Here is a 12099-nt window from a genome sequence, read left to right on the forward strand (position 1 = left end):
GTATGTGCATATTTATATAAAAACATAAAACCAATAAATAAATAGTTTAATTACTATTTCAGTTATTTTTAACCACAACTTTCTTTTATACATTACACATAGTCAATCAACGATCTTCCAGAAGATAAAACCATCTTATACTATTATGTTGATTTTAAAAATGTCTTATGTGTCAATTGATATTGTGAAATATATCTTTCAATGACAAAAATTTAGCTGTCCATGTAAGTTAGAGGTATTTTAACTGCTAAATGGTCTAACTTTCTGTCCTTCCAAGCCAGAACATTTAAAAATAGTCCATAGGCAACTAGAGAAAGGTTTCTGTTACGACTGTATAAGTAATTTTTTTATGAGTAGTATTCAGTGTTATGAAGTTTTTTGAAGTGGTACAAAGTTGTTGAATGTTTGGAAAACATTGTTTTAGAGAAGAATATTATAACAATATCATGATTAAAGGTGTACCCAGGATCAAAATTAGGGGAGGATAACCCACAGTCAATCAGGTTGTGACATTTTAGCACAGAAAATGTAAATGCAACCAAACTTTTAAGAAAATTGTATAAAATTATAGCAGTACTTTATAAGTTATTGGAATTAGTATTTGCTTGAATAAAAAATTAATTATTAAATCAATTTTTTTTTCAATTCCATGGGGGGGAGGAGCTACCCCCACTGGGTACGACCATGATCATGAACATTAAAGACAATATTTCAAAGATCTGAAAGAAGGAAATTTCTATGGCAAGCCCTAAAATCTGGTGGAAACTTCCTTTATCTATATCAGCATTGAAAAACATAATTGTGTTTACATCAATACTTGTTTGGTTGCAAATCAAAAATTTCCTTGATGAGTGGAACACCGTCAAAATATATTTATCTATCTTTTCAGTTTTGAGGAAACCTTTAAAAAAGACATCCCTTTTTAAATTCATGACAGTTCTCAGAGTGGAAGTTTGGTTAAGTATACTCGGTGCTCTCTGCCTGACTGCATTAATGATCTGGTTTTTAGACAGATATTCGCCATACAGTGCCCGAAATAACAAGGAGAAATATCCTTATCCCTGCAGGTTAGTACATGATAAAGAATATTGTCAGCATGCATACAGAAGATAGTTATTTTTCTGGAATAAATATTAAAAAATATATTGATAAATAAATTAGTAATTAAAACAGAACAATAAATTCAAAGTTAGGAAAAAGGCCAATTCTCCTGAACTATTATTTTTAATATTCCCAATATCCACATTTTAGCTTAGAAAGTTAAAAATACCAATGAAGGAGAAATAAAAAATTTATTAGAAGAATGATAAAGCATATTTTGATTAATCAATATTTAAAAACTTTACATTTTGTGTTATACCACCAGATAAAATAATCTGATGAATGTATGACAATTACTGATTATGAATATTACTTTAGCAGTATTAACTATTAATAAATCAATATTTTTATATTTACTTTTACATATTATTTAAATTAATAAACACATAGATTTGTTAATATCATAATATATAAGTTTGATTGAGTTTTTTTATGGAATAACTATGCTGAATGAATGTATAAATATTTGCAATTGTATATTTTTTACTTAAGCTATCTATTTCATTTTTCATATACAGATAGTTAATTTATTTAGTTAAAAAAAAATATAGAGAGAGATGTATAGATTATTTGCAATGGATATAATCAGTCGGATAAATTTTATTATTAAAAGTATTAATAAGGAAAAAGTGATATAGTTATGAAAGTATATATAAGCACCAGAAAACTGCTTACATTTCATAAACAGTTTATAATTTTGATCTCGTGATAAACCTTTTAATTTTTGCTTATTGAGGACATTCAGGACATATCTAAAAAGCCTTATTATTATACATCTAGAAGATCTTAATATTATACATTTAGGTACCAATATATTATAAAGATTTCAATATATTATAGATATCAATTTGTTAAATTTTCTTTTGCCCAAAATCCGGCAAAAATTACTTAGGAAATTTTAGCTTAAAGCCATAGAATATTAAGAAAATTCTGGTTCTGATGAGATAAAACTCAGTGAAGGAATGAGAGATTTGTTTTTCCGTAGTGAAAAACTGAGAAGATTGGTGATATATAAATATTAAAAATGCAGAAAGTTATTTATGAAACTGAAGTTATTCATGTAACTAGAATGGTTATTAAGAGTATACAGAGTAATATAAAACAGAATAAATTGGTCATAATTTGTTGAGGGGACAGCTGTCCAAGAGTTTTTAATAACTATAATAAACAAAACAGATTATATAATCATAGGACAAACCAGTGCATTGAGTAATGTAGTATATAGTAAATAACTTAAGAAAAAATAAGGATTTATTCAGAAGAACTATTCAATCCCATTATACCATAACTGCACATTCTAGTAATCATTATATTTACAATATTTCAGCCTAGGAGAGTTAGTATGACGTGAAAATGAAATTAGCCATTAAAAAAAAAAGTAATATAGTAGAAAATATTCTAAAGAACGAATTGAAGAAAATAGTCAAAAAAATAATAATTTTGATTAGATATACCAACAATATTCAATGAAAAATGATGCAATTTTTGTTATAATATTATTTTTAATTTTTAGGTATATAATGTTTTCAATTTTCATTATTAATCTTGTCAACATTATTTTGGAAATCTTATCTTTTGTAATCTTTGTTCCACTTTCAACCAAAAAAGGATATAAAATTAATGAATCTTAATTATTTTTTACAATATAAACACAGCATTAGACAAAATTCATCAATAAAAAGTTTTTTTTTTTATTTTATTAAAAATATCTTAAAATTACGACTACTACTAGTGTGGCTCTACAATCCGATGTCGAATCCAGGCCTCCTCCAGCAGCTTCCGCCAATTGTCTCGGTCCCTTGCAGCCCCCATCCAATTCCGAAGCTCCAGCATATTTGTTGCATCAGCAGCAACACCATCAGCCCATCACAGCTTTGGTTTTCTTCTTCTCTTGGTACCTTGGAGTGGCTCTGTCTTGGTGGATCCTCGCTGCCTTTCCTAACGATGTGTCCTGCCCATCTCAGTCTTGTAATTTTCATCACTCGAACTATATCGGGCTCCTTAAACATAGTGTAAAGCTCCTGGTTTTCCCTCCTTTTCCACTCTCCTCCGATGAGAACACCACCATATAAATGTCTGAGGATTCTTCTTTCAAAGACTAGAGGTTCTTTCAAAGATTCTTCTTCCTGTTCACAAGCCCTGATGGTTGTCCAAGTCTCACAACCATACAGCAAGATTGGGCCAACTATCGTCTTATAAAGACAAAGTTTTGATTTTCTGGAAAGAGCTCTGCCCCGGAAACTGCCTTGCCATAGAAAAATAGCACCGATTAGCTGGTATGACCCTACGTCGAATCTCTTGTTCAGGTTCGTTTTCAATGAGCCAAGATATACAAAAACATTAGTCTTCTCCAATTGGCATTCCCCGAAGGTCACCTCCTATCCAGGCCTAGGCACCAACTCCCGTAACCATATATTTTGTTTTTTCCACATTGACTTCCAAGCCAAGTCTTCTCGCAGGATCCACCAGAGCAAGGAAAGCGTTCTATACAGCCTGAGAGAAAAGTCCTATGATACCTATATCATCCATGTTCACAAGGAGCTGTACAAATCTACTAAAGATGTTGTCATTGGTCTGTATCCCAGTATCTCTCACTGCCTTCTCGAGTGCAAGATCAAAGAGAAAATTAATTTTTTTTTTCATAAAATATCTCAGTAATTAATTAATGATATTTAGAATAGCTTGTAGGTATTGTAAAATAATAAGTATGTAAGATATACAATGCCTATGTTAATAATAATTGTAGAATAAAATTTAAAAGTACTGATTTTACTAGTCTTTTTTTTTTTTTTTCTGCTCAAGACTCGTCTTTCTTTTTTAAGTTATCCGTTTGTTTAAAGCTAAGCTCATTTTTTCTGTATTCACAGAAAAACTCCACAAAAAAAGTTGTCACTAATATAATTTTAACTGCAGCAATGCAGGAATAGATTCGCAATAAAAATGAATAAGATAATCTAAAAATCCAGCTCATCAGAAGAAACCAAATCTTCGATTTCTTTCCCATTCATTAAACATAAAATAGCTAGGATTGTCTAGACTAAGCTCAACTGCGCAAAATCCTTGACATCAAAAGAATTGAACGCCCCCTTCCCCTTCCTCCAATTCCACTGTAGTAATTTAGACAACTAGAGTTTATCGATGTTTTTACAAAGTGCTTTTTCTACTTTTTCTTTTATTCATCATATATTTATTTTCGAAAATAGTTATTTTTTACGATATTATAACTTATTCATTCATAAGTATTAATTATAATTATATTATTTACAAACTTAAAATTAGAAATGTTTGTACTACTGATAGTATTGGGATAACATGGGAGGTTACAAACAATCAGTTTATCAGAAGAATACAGACTGTTTGACGTCTTTTGTTTATTGTGTTGGGCCAAGTAATTAATATTTTTGTGATGATTTAAATTAAATAACAAAGATAGGGAACATGTCAAAACCATATAGCAAAAAGGAAGTTTACGGACTTGATAACAAACATCCTACTAAGCGTAGAAAGACCAGTACAAATCAAATAGAAGAAAAAAACTGTTCTTCAGTTGAAGATAATTTTAGTGAAAATGATGAAACGGAAAACGCTAAGGAAAATGTTGACTATCTTAATAACCTTATGACAAAGGTCAAGGAAGAAATCAAGGATGACCCATCCCATGTAAGCTTATTCAATGAACTAGTTAACAAGAAAATAATGTCTAAAGAAATAAAACTGCAGATCATGGAAGCTGTACTTTCATATCTTGCATTCCCAGCTAAAGATTTTTTCAATCAAGTGGTCAAAGCGCAAATTGTTGAATCTGCCAGGAATAATGAAATTTTGTTTGCAGCTTTATTTAAAGCTTTAGGAGATTCAAAAAAACCAGTGAAGAGTAAAAGTAATGCTTTAACTGATTTTATATTACCTTGTACTTACTTTGACTTTACTATGTGTGAAGATGAACAGTTTCAAGAAATGGTACATGTCACAAGAAAAACTGCTAAAATTCTTATTGAACATATAAGAGGTATTCCAGTTGACATAGACAATAACTCAGATCACAGAGCACTATCGCAACGCACTGAACCAATTGATAAGATGCTATTTCTTTTATTGTGGTACTTAAGAAATGATGATAAAAATCTTGAAGATGCTGTTAGTATGTTTGAACTTGGCTCTCTTGAAAATGCTAATAGGTTATTGAATCGGGGTGTTGGCCATGTTTTGAAATTAAAAGCTGATGCTGGACTGCTTTGGCCAACTCCCGAAGAATTCGCTTATGCAGCAACATCTATTGAGAGAAGGTTTTCTTTTCCTAATGTGGCCGCAATAATGGGTCATCGTATTATTAATTGTGAAAACGGGCAGAGGATGATGCTACAAGCAGTTGTTAATGAAAAAAGTATGTTTATCGATGCATGTACCTCATTCGATACAAGACCAAGAGTAGTGTTTAACCAAAGTATGTTAAAGAACAAAATTCAAGATCTTAATAATGGTTTAGCTATTGTTTCTGAAGAATTCAATGTCCCTAGCAAATCTAAAAAGAATTTGTTATTCCCATACAAGGAAGGGTCACTCGTAACATCCACTGAGGAGCAACTTTTTAATTTAATGCATGAATTTGTAATCGGGATACTGACAGAAGCGTTTCATCACTTGCTTGCGAGATTCCCAAGACTGAAGTTACTCGATAGGTGTGAACCAGATATAGTTACTGCTGCCTGTGTATTACATAATTACTGTATTAAATTGAATGATTTAACACCTCTATAAATACTAGTGTTAAGGGTATGGGTTCACCAAACAGTTATAATGCAAAAATATTTAATTTTATTTGTTTTCATATACAGTTGTGTTTTTTACATCACTATCTATGGTAGGCAATTTCTATAAGAAATTAGAAAAGAAAAAAGTATTCTTGATGTAAGTTATATTCAGTACTTTAAGTACATCTCATAATATTTATACAAATAATAAAAGCATATAATTTTTGTTTTCATTTCTGTATTGATTTTATAAATCGATGGAAACTTTGTAACTCCAGTAGCTTATAAAATGAAACTCAGTATGGATTGAAGTGGTGAGAGTACTTAGATATCTTTAGTGTATTAACAACTAGTGGTTTGTACCAAAAACTATAGAAACTTAATTGTATATTTACACTTTATTCACTTTCTCAAACAGTTATTCATTCCTTCTATAAAGTTCAACACAATGGAGTTATGAGGTTTTCATTGCCTATCATTGATATGATACTTTTAATTACTCATTGTTTATTGAAATATAAATCACATTTTCGAAATAACTGTTTAAGGAATTTTGTCGGTTTCTTCAGTTTTTTAATTGATTTTCTGTAGTTACAAATCCATTCAGTGCAGTTTTTTTTATCAAATATTTTTTCTTGATTTTTCAATAAATTATTTTTTGTACTTGTTCATTTTTATCTCTTGCTTGTATAAATATCAGTGAAGAAGCAGTACATCATAACTTAAGTATTGGACCCAAGACCTTCATGAGTTATAGGTGCAGAGATGTATTTCATATTTTTAACTTTAAATTTAATAAAAATCTCAAATTAATTTTAGCTGGATATTTGATCAGAAATCGCTTGCAGAAGAACTTTGTTTCTTGATAATTTGGATCAACCTTTTTTTAATGTAAAAATAGTTGACTGTGGTTCATATGTATTTTGGCTGTACAGAATCACTGTTAGTTACCTCGGGACTAGGACCCTGGCTGGTTAATCTTATTGAAATAATTAATTTCAAAAGAAATATCAACAGACATGTAAAATAACATTGTTTTATAATGTATATAATATATGTATACAGATTTTATTATGGCAATTCAAAACATACGAAAAGTATACAGTATATTTATGTACAATATACAAATTAACAATGGCAGCAAAGTTATTTTTTGGAAAAAGTAATTGTTATTTCTTTTTGGAAGAAGATAGTTGAACGTATGAAGTAGATCGGAGGAAGATAGTCTGGGTGGCGGTCAATAAAGGTATGAAAATAGTAAAAGAAAACTATTTATTGTTAACCAAGATTTCATCCCACTTAGCAGGGCTTCGTTAGGACTGATAAGAATGACTTCATGAATGAATCATTCTTATCAGTCCAGCAAAGTGGGGCGAAATGTTGGTTAACAATAAATAGTTTTCTTTTACTATTTTCATACCTTTGTCTTCCGCCACCCAGACTATCTTCCTCCAAGTTATTTCTTTTTGTTTTTAGCATATCACTGCTTTGCTTTAATAGTGGCATATCTGGCAAAAAAAAATTTAATTTGATTTTTAATGTTTATATATTCCTGACATAGTACCATAGAGACTGGGGTTATTTTCTCATCTGGAATCATACACACTATCCCAAAGCTAGTAGCACTGTCATACAGTAACCCCAGTATTTTTTCATGAAAATAGAATTTATTAAATATAAATTAGAAAACATATTCTCTTCCTTTTTCTCTGTTGTAGTACTTTTTTCTTATTAGGACGGTTTATGCATGGCTGGTTTCCAGTTCTACTGTATATGCATCAATAATTCAGCATGTAATATTCATTTGTTTTGAATGTACTATTAATACGAATATTTTTGTAAGTAAGCTTTATAGATGTATTTTTTTTTTGTCAAATTTAGTACCCATGTATAGGATAAAATATTTATAGTTTATATTTTAAGTTTACCGTTAAAGAATGATGTATTACTAGGGTTTTTACAACATGATTTAAAACTATTATCAAATCAGCAGATGAATGTTTAGCTCGGCTGTACTAATCATGTGACTAACAGTTTGATGACGGTTTTAAATAATATTGGAACAAGCCTTTCAATATTTGTTCATTATTTATTATTAAAACCTATGTTTAAATTATTACTATTAAAGTGTATCTGTTTTAGTTGAAAATATACCACTTTAAATTTTATAAAACAGTTTACTTTTTTTACTGTCACCTACATGAAAGAAGTAAAGATATATCCACACTGTGCATTTGTTAAATGCCTCTTCCTCTGTTCACTCTGTGACCTTTCTTTTTTTTAACTTTTTTGTACTAGAAAAGAAGAGACATGCGACAAATGCACAGTGCAGACAGTCAATTTGTCTCCTTAAAATAATAAAAATACTCAATTAAATATTTTCCTTTACAATTTTTTTATGAATTAGAAGTTTTCTTTGATATTTTTTTCTGAAAGCACTAGTGTCTTTGATGAGACAGAATTTGACATCACATTATTTTTTTTAAAAAACTGGAGGCGGATGATCTCGACTTATTCTGTCCTAGACCTCAACTTAATTAATATTGACTTAATGCTTGTCAAACAAGGAAGTTTTTCTGAAAGTGGAAAATCTATAATACAGATGTAATATCATTCAAAATCTTATGAAAAACAAAACTTTAAAGACACTTTCAAATGGTTTTTAACAAAGAAAAATTCTACTTTGTTTTAAAGAAAAAGTTTAGACTAGTTCACTTTAATTTAGAATTATTTAACTTAAATAGTTTTTCAGTTATTACTTTCAATACAATAATAAACATGAAATCTTAACAAAAAAGACAAAATATTATTCTCCTTTTCTGTAGAGAATTGTATATATACACAAGAGGGCTCTTATAATTAATTTAACAAAAATAAAAATTCCACCCAAAATTTCGTTTCCGGCTTCCTAATAACCATCATCTATGTACCTCCCTTCACTAAACCTCAACCACAACCAAATCTGAAAGCTCGTACAATAACTTTGACACTTCCTCAAGTTAAAAATATAGAAGATTTCTTTGCGTTTAGTTATATTTCATGGAACCAAGTATATTGGCATTTTAATTTGTACAGTAAGTTTGTGTTAAGTATATACAATAGGACTATTCCATAATTAAATTTCTTCTGAATTACTTAGGGTGTTCAGGTCTTAAATAGAAGTATCTAGGAAACTGTATATTTTTATCGAGGTATTTGCTTGAATTTCAGAACTTTTGTTTGTCATAATTACTACTGATTAATAAAATTTGTCCATTCTGTAAATTAGATATTTTTATCATTTTATTTCGATGGATTCAATGTCCGAAAAAAGATTTAATGCTAATTTGAAGAAACTAGAACAATATTTTAAAAAAAGAACTGTTTGCTTGAATTTGTCTCATACTATTAATTGATTAAATGTGGGTTGTGCATTAGTATAAAATAAAAAAAATTTATTTTATTTTATTTTTTTACAATTTGGGATATAATATCCTGCTATAATAAATAGTCTCAAAATTTTAACCAGTTTTAATACTGATAAAAAAAAAAAAAAGTTGAGACATTAAATAAATTAATAAAGTTATAAAATTTTCTACAAATTTTTATTTAAAACCTAGAGATCTTCTGATATTTAGAATAAATTGTTTCTTTTATTCAAAATATAATTATAATTGACTATTTAATTTATATTTTAGCACACTTCATTGGTTATTAGTTACATTTATTCAAACGTTATACCACTCATAAACAAACAATATGTCTGGGAAATTATCTATTAATATGTTTTTGTTAGTCACAATTGATATTTCTTTTTTTAATGATGCAGAAATAATGTTGCAAGACCAGTTAATGTCTTAAAGTAACTTCTATTGATATATTTGCCAATCAGGCAACTGTTTATATTTGTGGTTTTGAAAATAATATTCGTATAGTTTTGTAATTGCTGATACATGTATCCTAATTCAGTGTAATTATTGTTCAATACTGTACCCAAAATTTCATTCTTTCTGAAGTTTAAAGTATGGGAGTTATATAATTCTTCAGAGATAATTTTTTTATGGTGATCTACCACCAACTTGTTTTCGACAATTAAGAACAGCATTTGCTGGTTGTAGCAATTTATTATTACACAGATAAAAAATAATTGTATTTCTATTTTTAACAACTAAATTTTTAGTTTATACATTGATTGATAAAACTTTAATTTCTTTCTTAAGCCTGCTTTTGTTGAAACTGGAATTTATTTTGAATTTTAAGGGATATCTGTGCCTTTTTTTTTTTTTTTTAATTTTTTTGAAATAACTCGAATACAGCATTACAGTTTTGATTTTAAAAGCAATATGATATGTGACAATTTGAATTCAAAATAAGATCTGTATGACCATTACTTTCATAGATTAAATAGCTCTTCTAATATCAGCTATTTCCCTCAAAAGGAAAAAAAATGGTCTTTAATTTTGTGCAATATTGTAAGAAAAAAAACATCTATGTAAATAATCGTATAGGAAGAATTTGAAATAAATTTATTCAGATTTCATTTCAGCTCCACTATTGACACTAAGTAACTTTACGTATTGGTATTGAGTTCGGTCAACTTAATAAACTTTCGGAGACACTCAAGAGTGAGGTAAAAAGATTATATGAATTCCTTCACAGTGAAGTTAGTTACAAGTAAACAATTATGTTTTGAATTATAATTAAATTCTTTATTAATTTTTATATTTTTATATACACTAAGAACATATTCACAAGAATGTATTGCTCGAATGTAAATATCACTTAATTAAAATTAAAATAAATCTTAAATTATACAAATAAATATTAAAATTGAATTTTTTTTTTTAATGGAATACAATCAGTGTTACTACCTTCTTTAAAAAGAAATGCAATTATGACCGGGAAAGGGAGTAACTTGAATAATTAGTTTTTAAACTTTTAAGGTATTAAAACTAGTTGCTTAAACAATTTAATAGATTTACTAAAAAAAAAACTTGAGATCAAATCTTCCTGCTGACTGGATAAATAATCTTGATTAGAAATAGTCAATACAAATTAAAAACTAGCTAATAAAGATTAGAAAAATTGTCAACTTCCTGGTTAGGTAAGGGCGGTATAGAACGCCTTAAACGAGTGTTAAAATATATTTCTCTGCCCACTAAAAAAATTTTCAAATACATCCAGTAACGTAAACTGTATTGTAAAAAAAAATTCAGGCTATCTACAACTAAAAAGAGACACCGAAATACGGGACAAACCGCGTCCCGTAATGGTGGTCGCCAGGACACGAGACTGTCCCAGGAAATACGATACAGGTGGCGATCCTGAATGTAACCTGGATTTAATTACTAAAAAGTATCTACTAAAAATTCTAGTGAAACATTTCGTTTAAGAGCCATTGTAATATTTTTTTCGAAAAGTTTAGAATTAAGGAGGTAAAAGAACATTAGATGTTCTATATCATACTTTTTTCTTCGTGCCTCCTAAATGTTTATATACAATACGATATATAATGTATACAAAAACTAAGAGTAAATCTTTGTATACATTGTATATCGTATTGTATATAAACATTTAGGATATATATAAACACAAAAATACAATAACCCTTCTATTGCCACAAGACATTATAAAGAAGGGGATTGGATCTGCTGAAGACGGTGTTTCACTGATAGTGGTATAGAGGGGGTTGGGAGGAGAAGAGAGACCACTCCGTCGGTTTCCATATTTATGTGTTCAATGTTCTGAAGTACTCTAAACAGTTCCTGTTATTTAATAAGTGAGTATTTCCATGAAATAAAAGTCAATCTTTCTGTGCTGGGATGGGATCGTCACTGGTTATGACAACTGAGTCCTGAGCTGTTGTCATACAACGCTCTCTCTAACTCCACAGCTTCCTAAAGCTTTATTAACTGAACATTTAACAGCTGTGATGGGATGAATGTTTAACAGATGGTAACAGAAAAAAAGCAGAACACCACACCCTAGTTAGTTGTTGATTATTTAAAAAGCAATGTCGGAGGAAATGAAATTGGAGTTTTGCAAAGCTGCAATTTCAACTCTACACCCTTCACATAGTAGTTATTTTTTCAATGAAGTGTTAAAAAATAAAATTATTGAACTTCAAATGAGCAATGATAATTTATTGGAAAATTTACTTAAAGCTTTGGAAGAATCAACAAAACAAAAAAATAACAAAAGAGTTTTGGAAACACCAGGTAATTATTTTCAGTTTTTGATGGTCCAAGATGAACAGTTCCAAGAAACA

The 12099-nt window shown here is 29.0% G+C and overlaps 2 protein-coding genes across 3 annotated transcripts in view; both read left to right on the forward strand.

Moving 5' to 3' along the window:
- The window catches only part of Ir8a (Ionotropic receptor 8a), a 77922-nt gene that overhangs the window by 52462 nt on the left and 13361 nt on the right, over positions 1-12099 (forward strand). For both annotated transcript variants that reach the window (XR_010844619.1, XM_067051766.1), the window contains exon 11: positions 890-1067. Coding sequence is in view for 1 of the 2 variants with exons in the window: in XM_067051766.1 (XP_066907867.1) it covers positions 890-1067 (178 nt within the window). In the remaining variant the exon portion in view is untranslated. The remainder of the gene's footprint in view (positions 1-889; positions 1068-12099) is intronic.
- On the forward strand, positions 4389-6515 carry LOC106679901 (uncharacterized). The gene has a single exon (XM_014419291.3). The coding sequence runs from the start codon at positions 4540-4542 to the stop codon at positions 5857-5859; it is 1320 nt and encodes a 439-aa protein (XP_014274777.1). The 5' UTR covers positions 4389-4539; the 3' UTR covers positions 5860-6515.

The sequence above is a fragment of the Halyomorpha halys genome, unplaced genomic scaffold, assembly GCF_000696795.3.
Source record: "Halyomorpha halys isolate HHAL.00 unplaced genomic scaffold, Hhal_1.1 Scaffold230.1, whole genome shotgun sequence".
NCBI classification, from domain to species: Eukaryota; Metazoa; Arthropoda; class Insecta; order Hemiptera; family Pentatomidae; genus Halyomorpha; species Halyomorpha halys.

What these genes read in the sequence shown, in the direction of transcription:
- LOC106679901 (XM_014419291.3), top strand. Translation starts at nt 4,540, where the DNA reads ATGTCAAAACCATATAGCAAAAAGGAAGTTTACGGACTTGATAACAAA.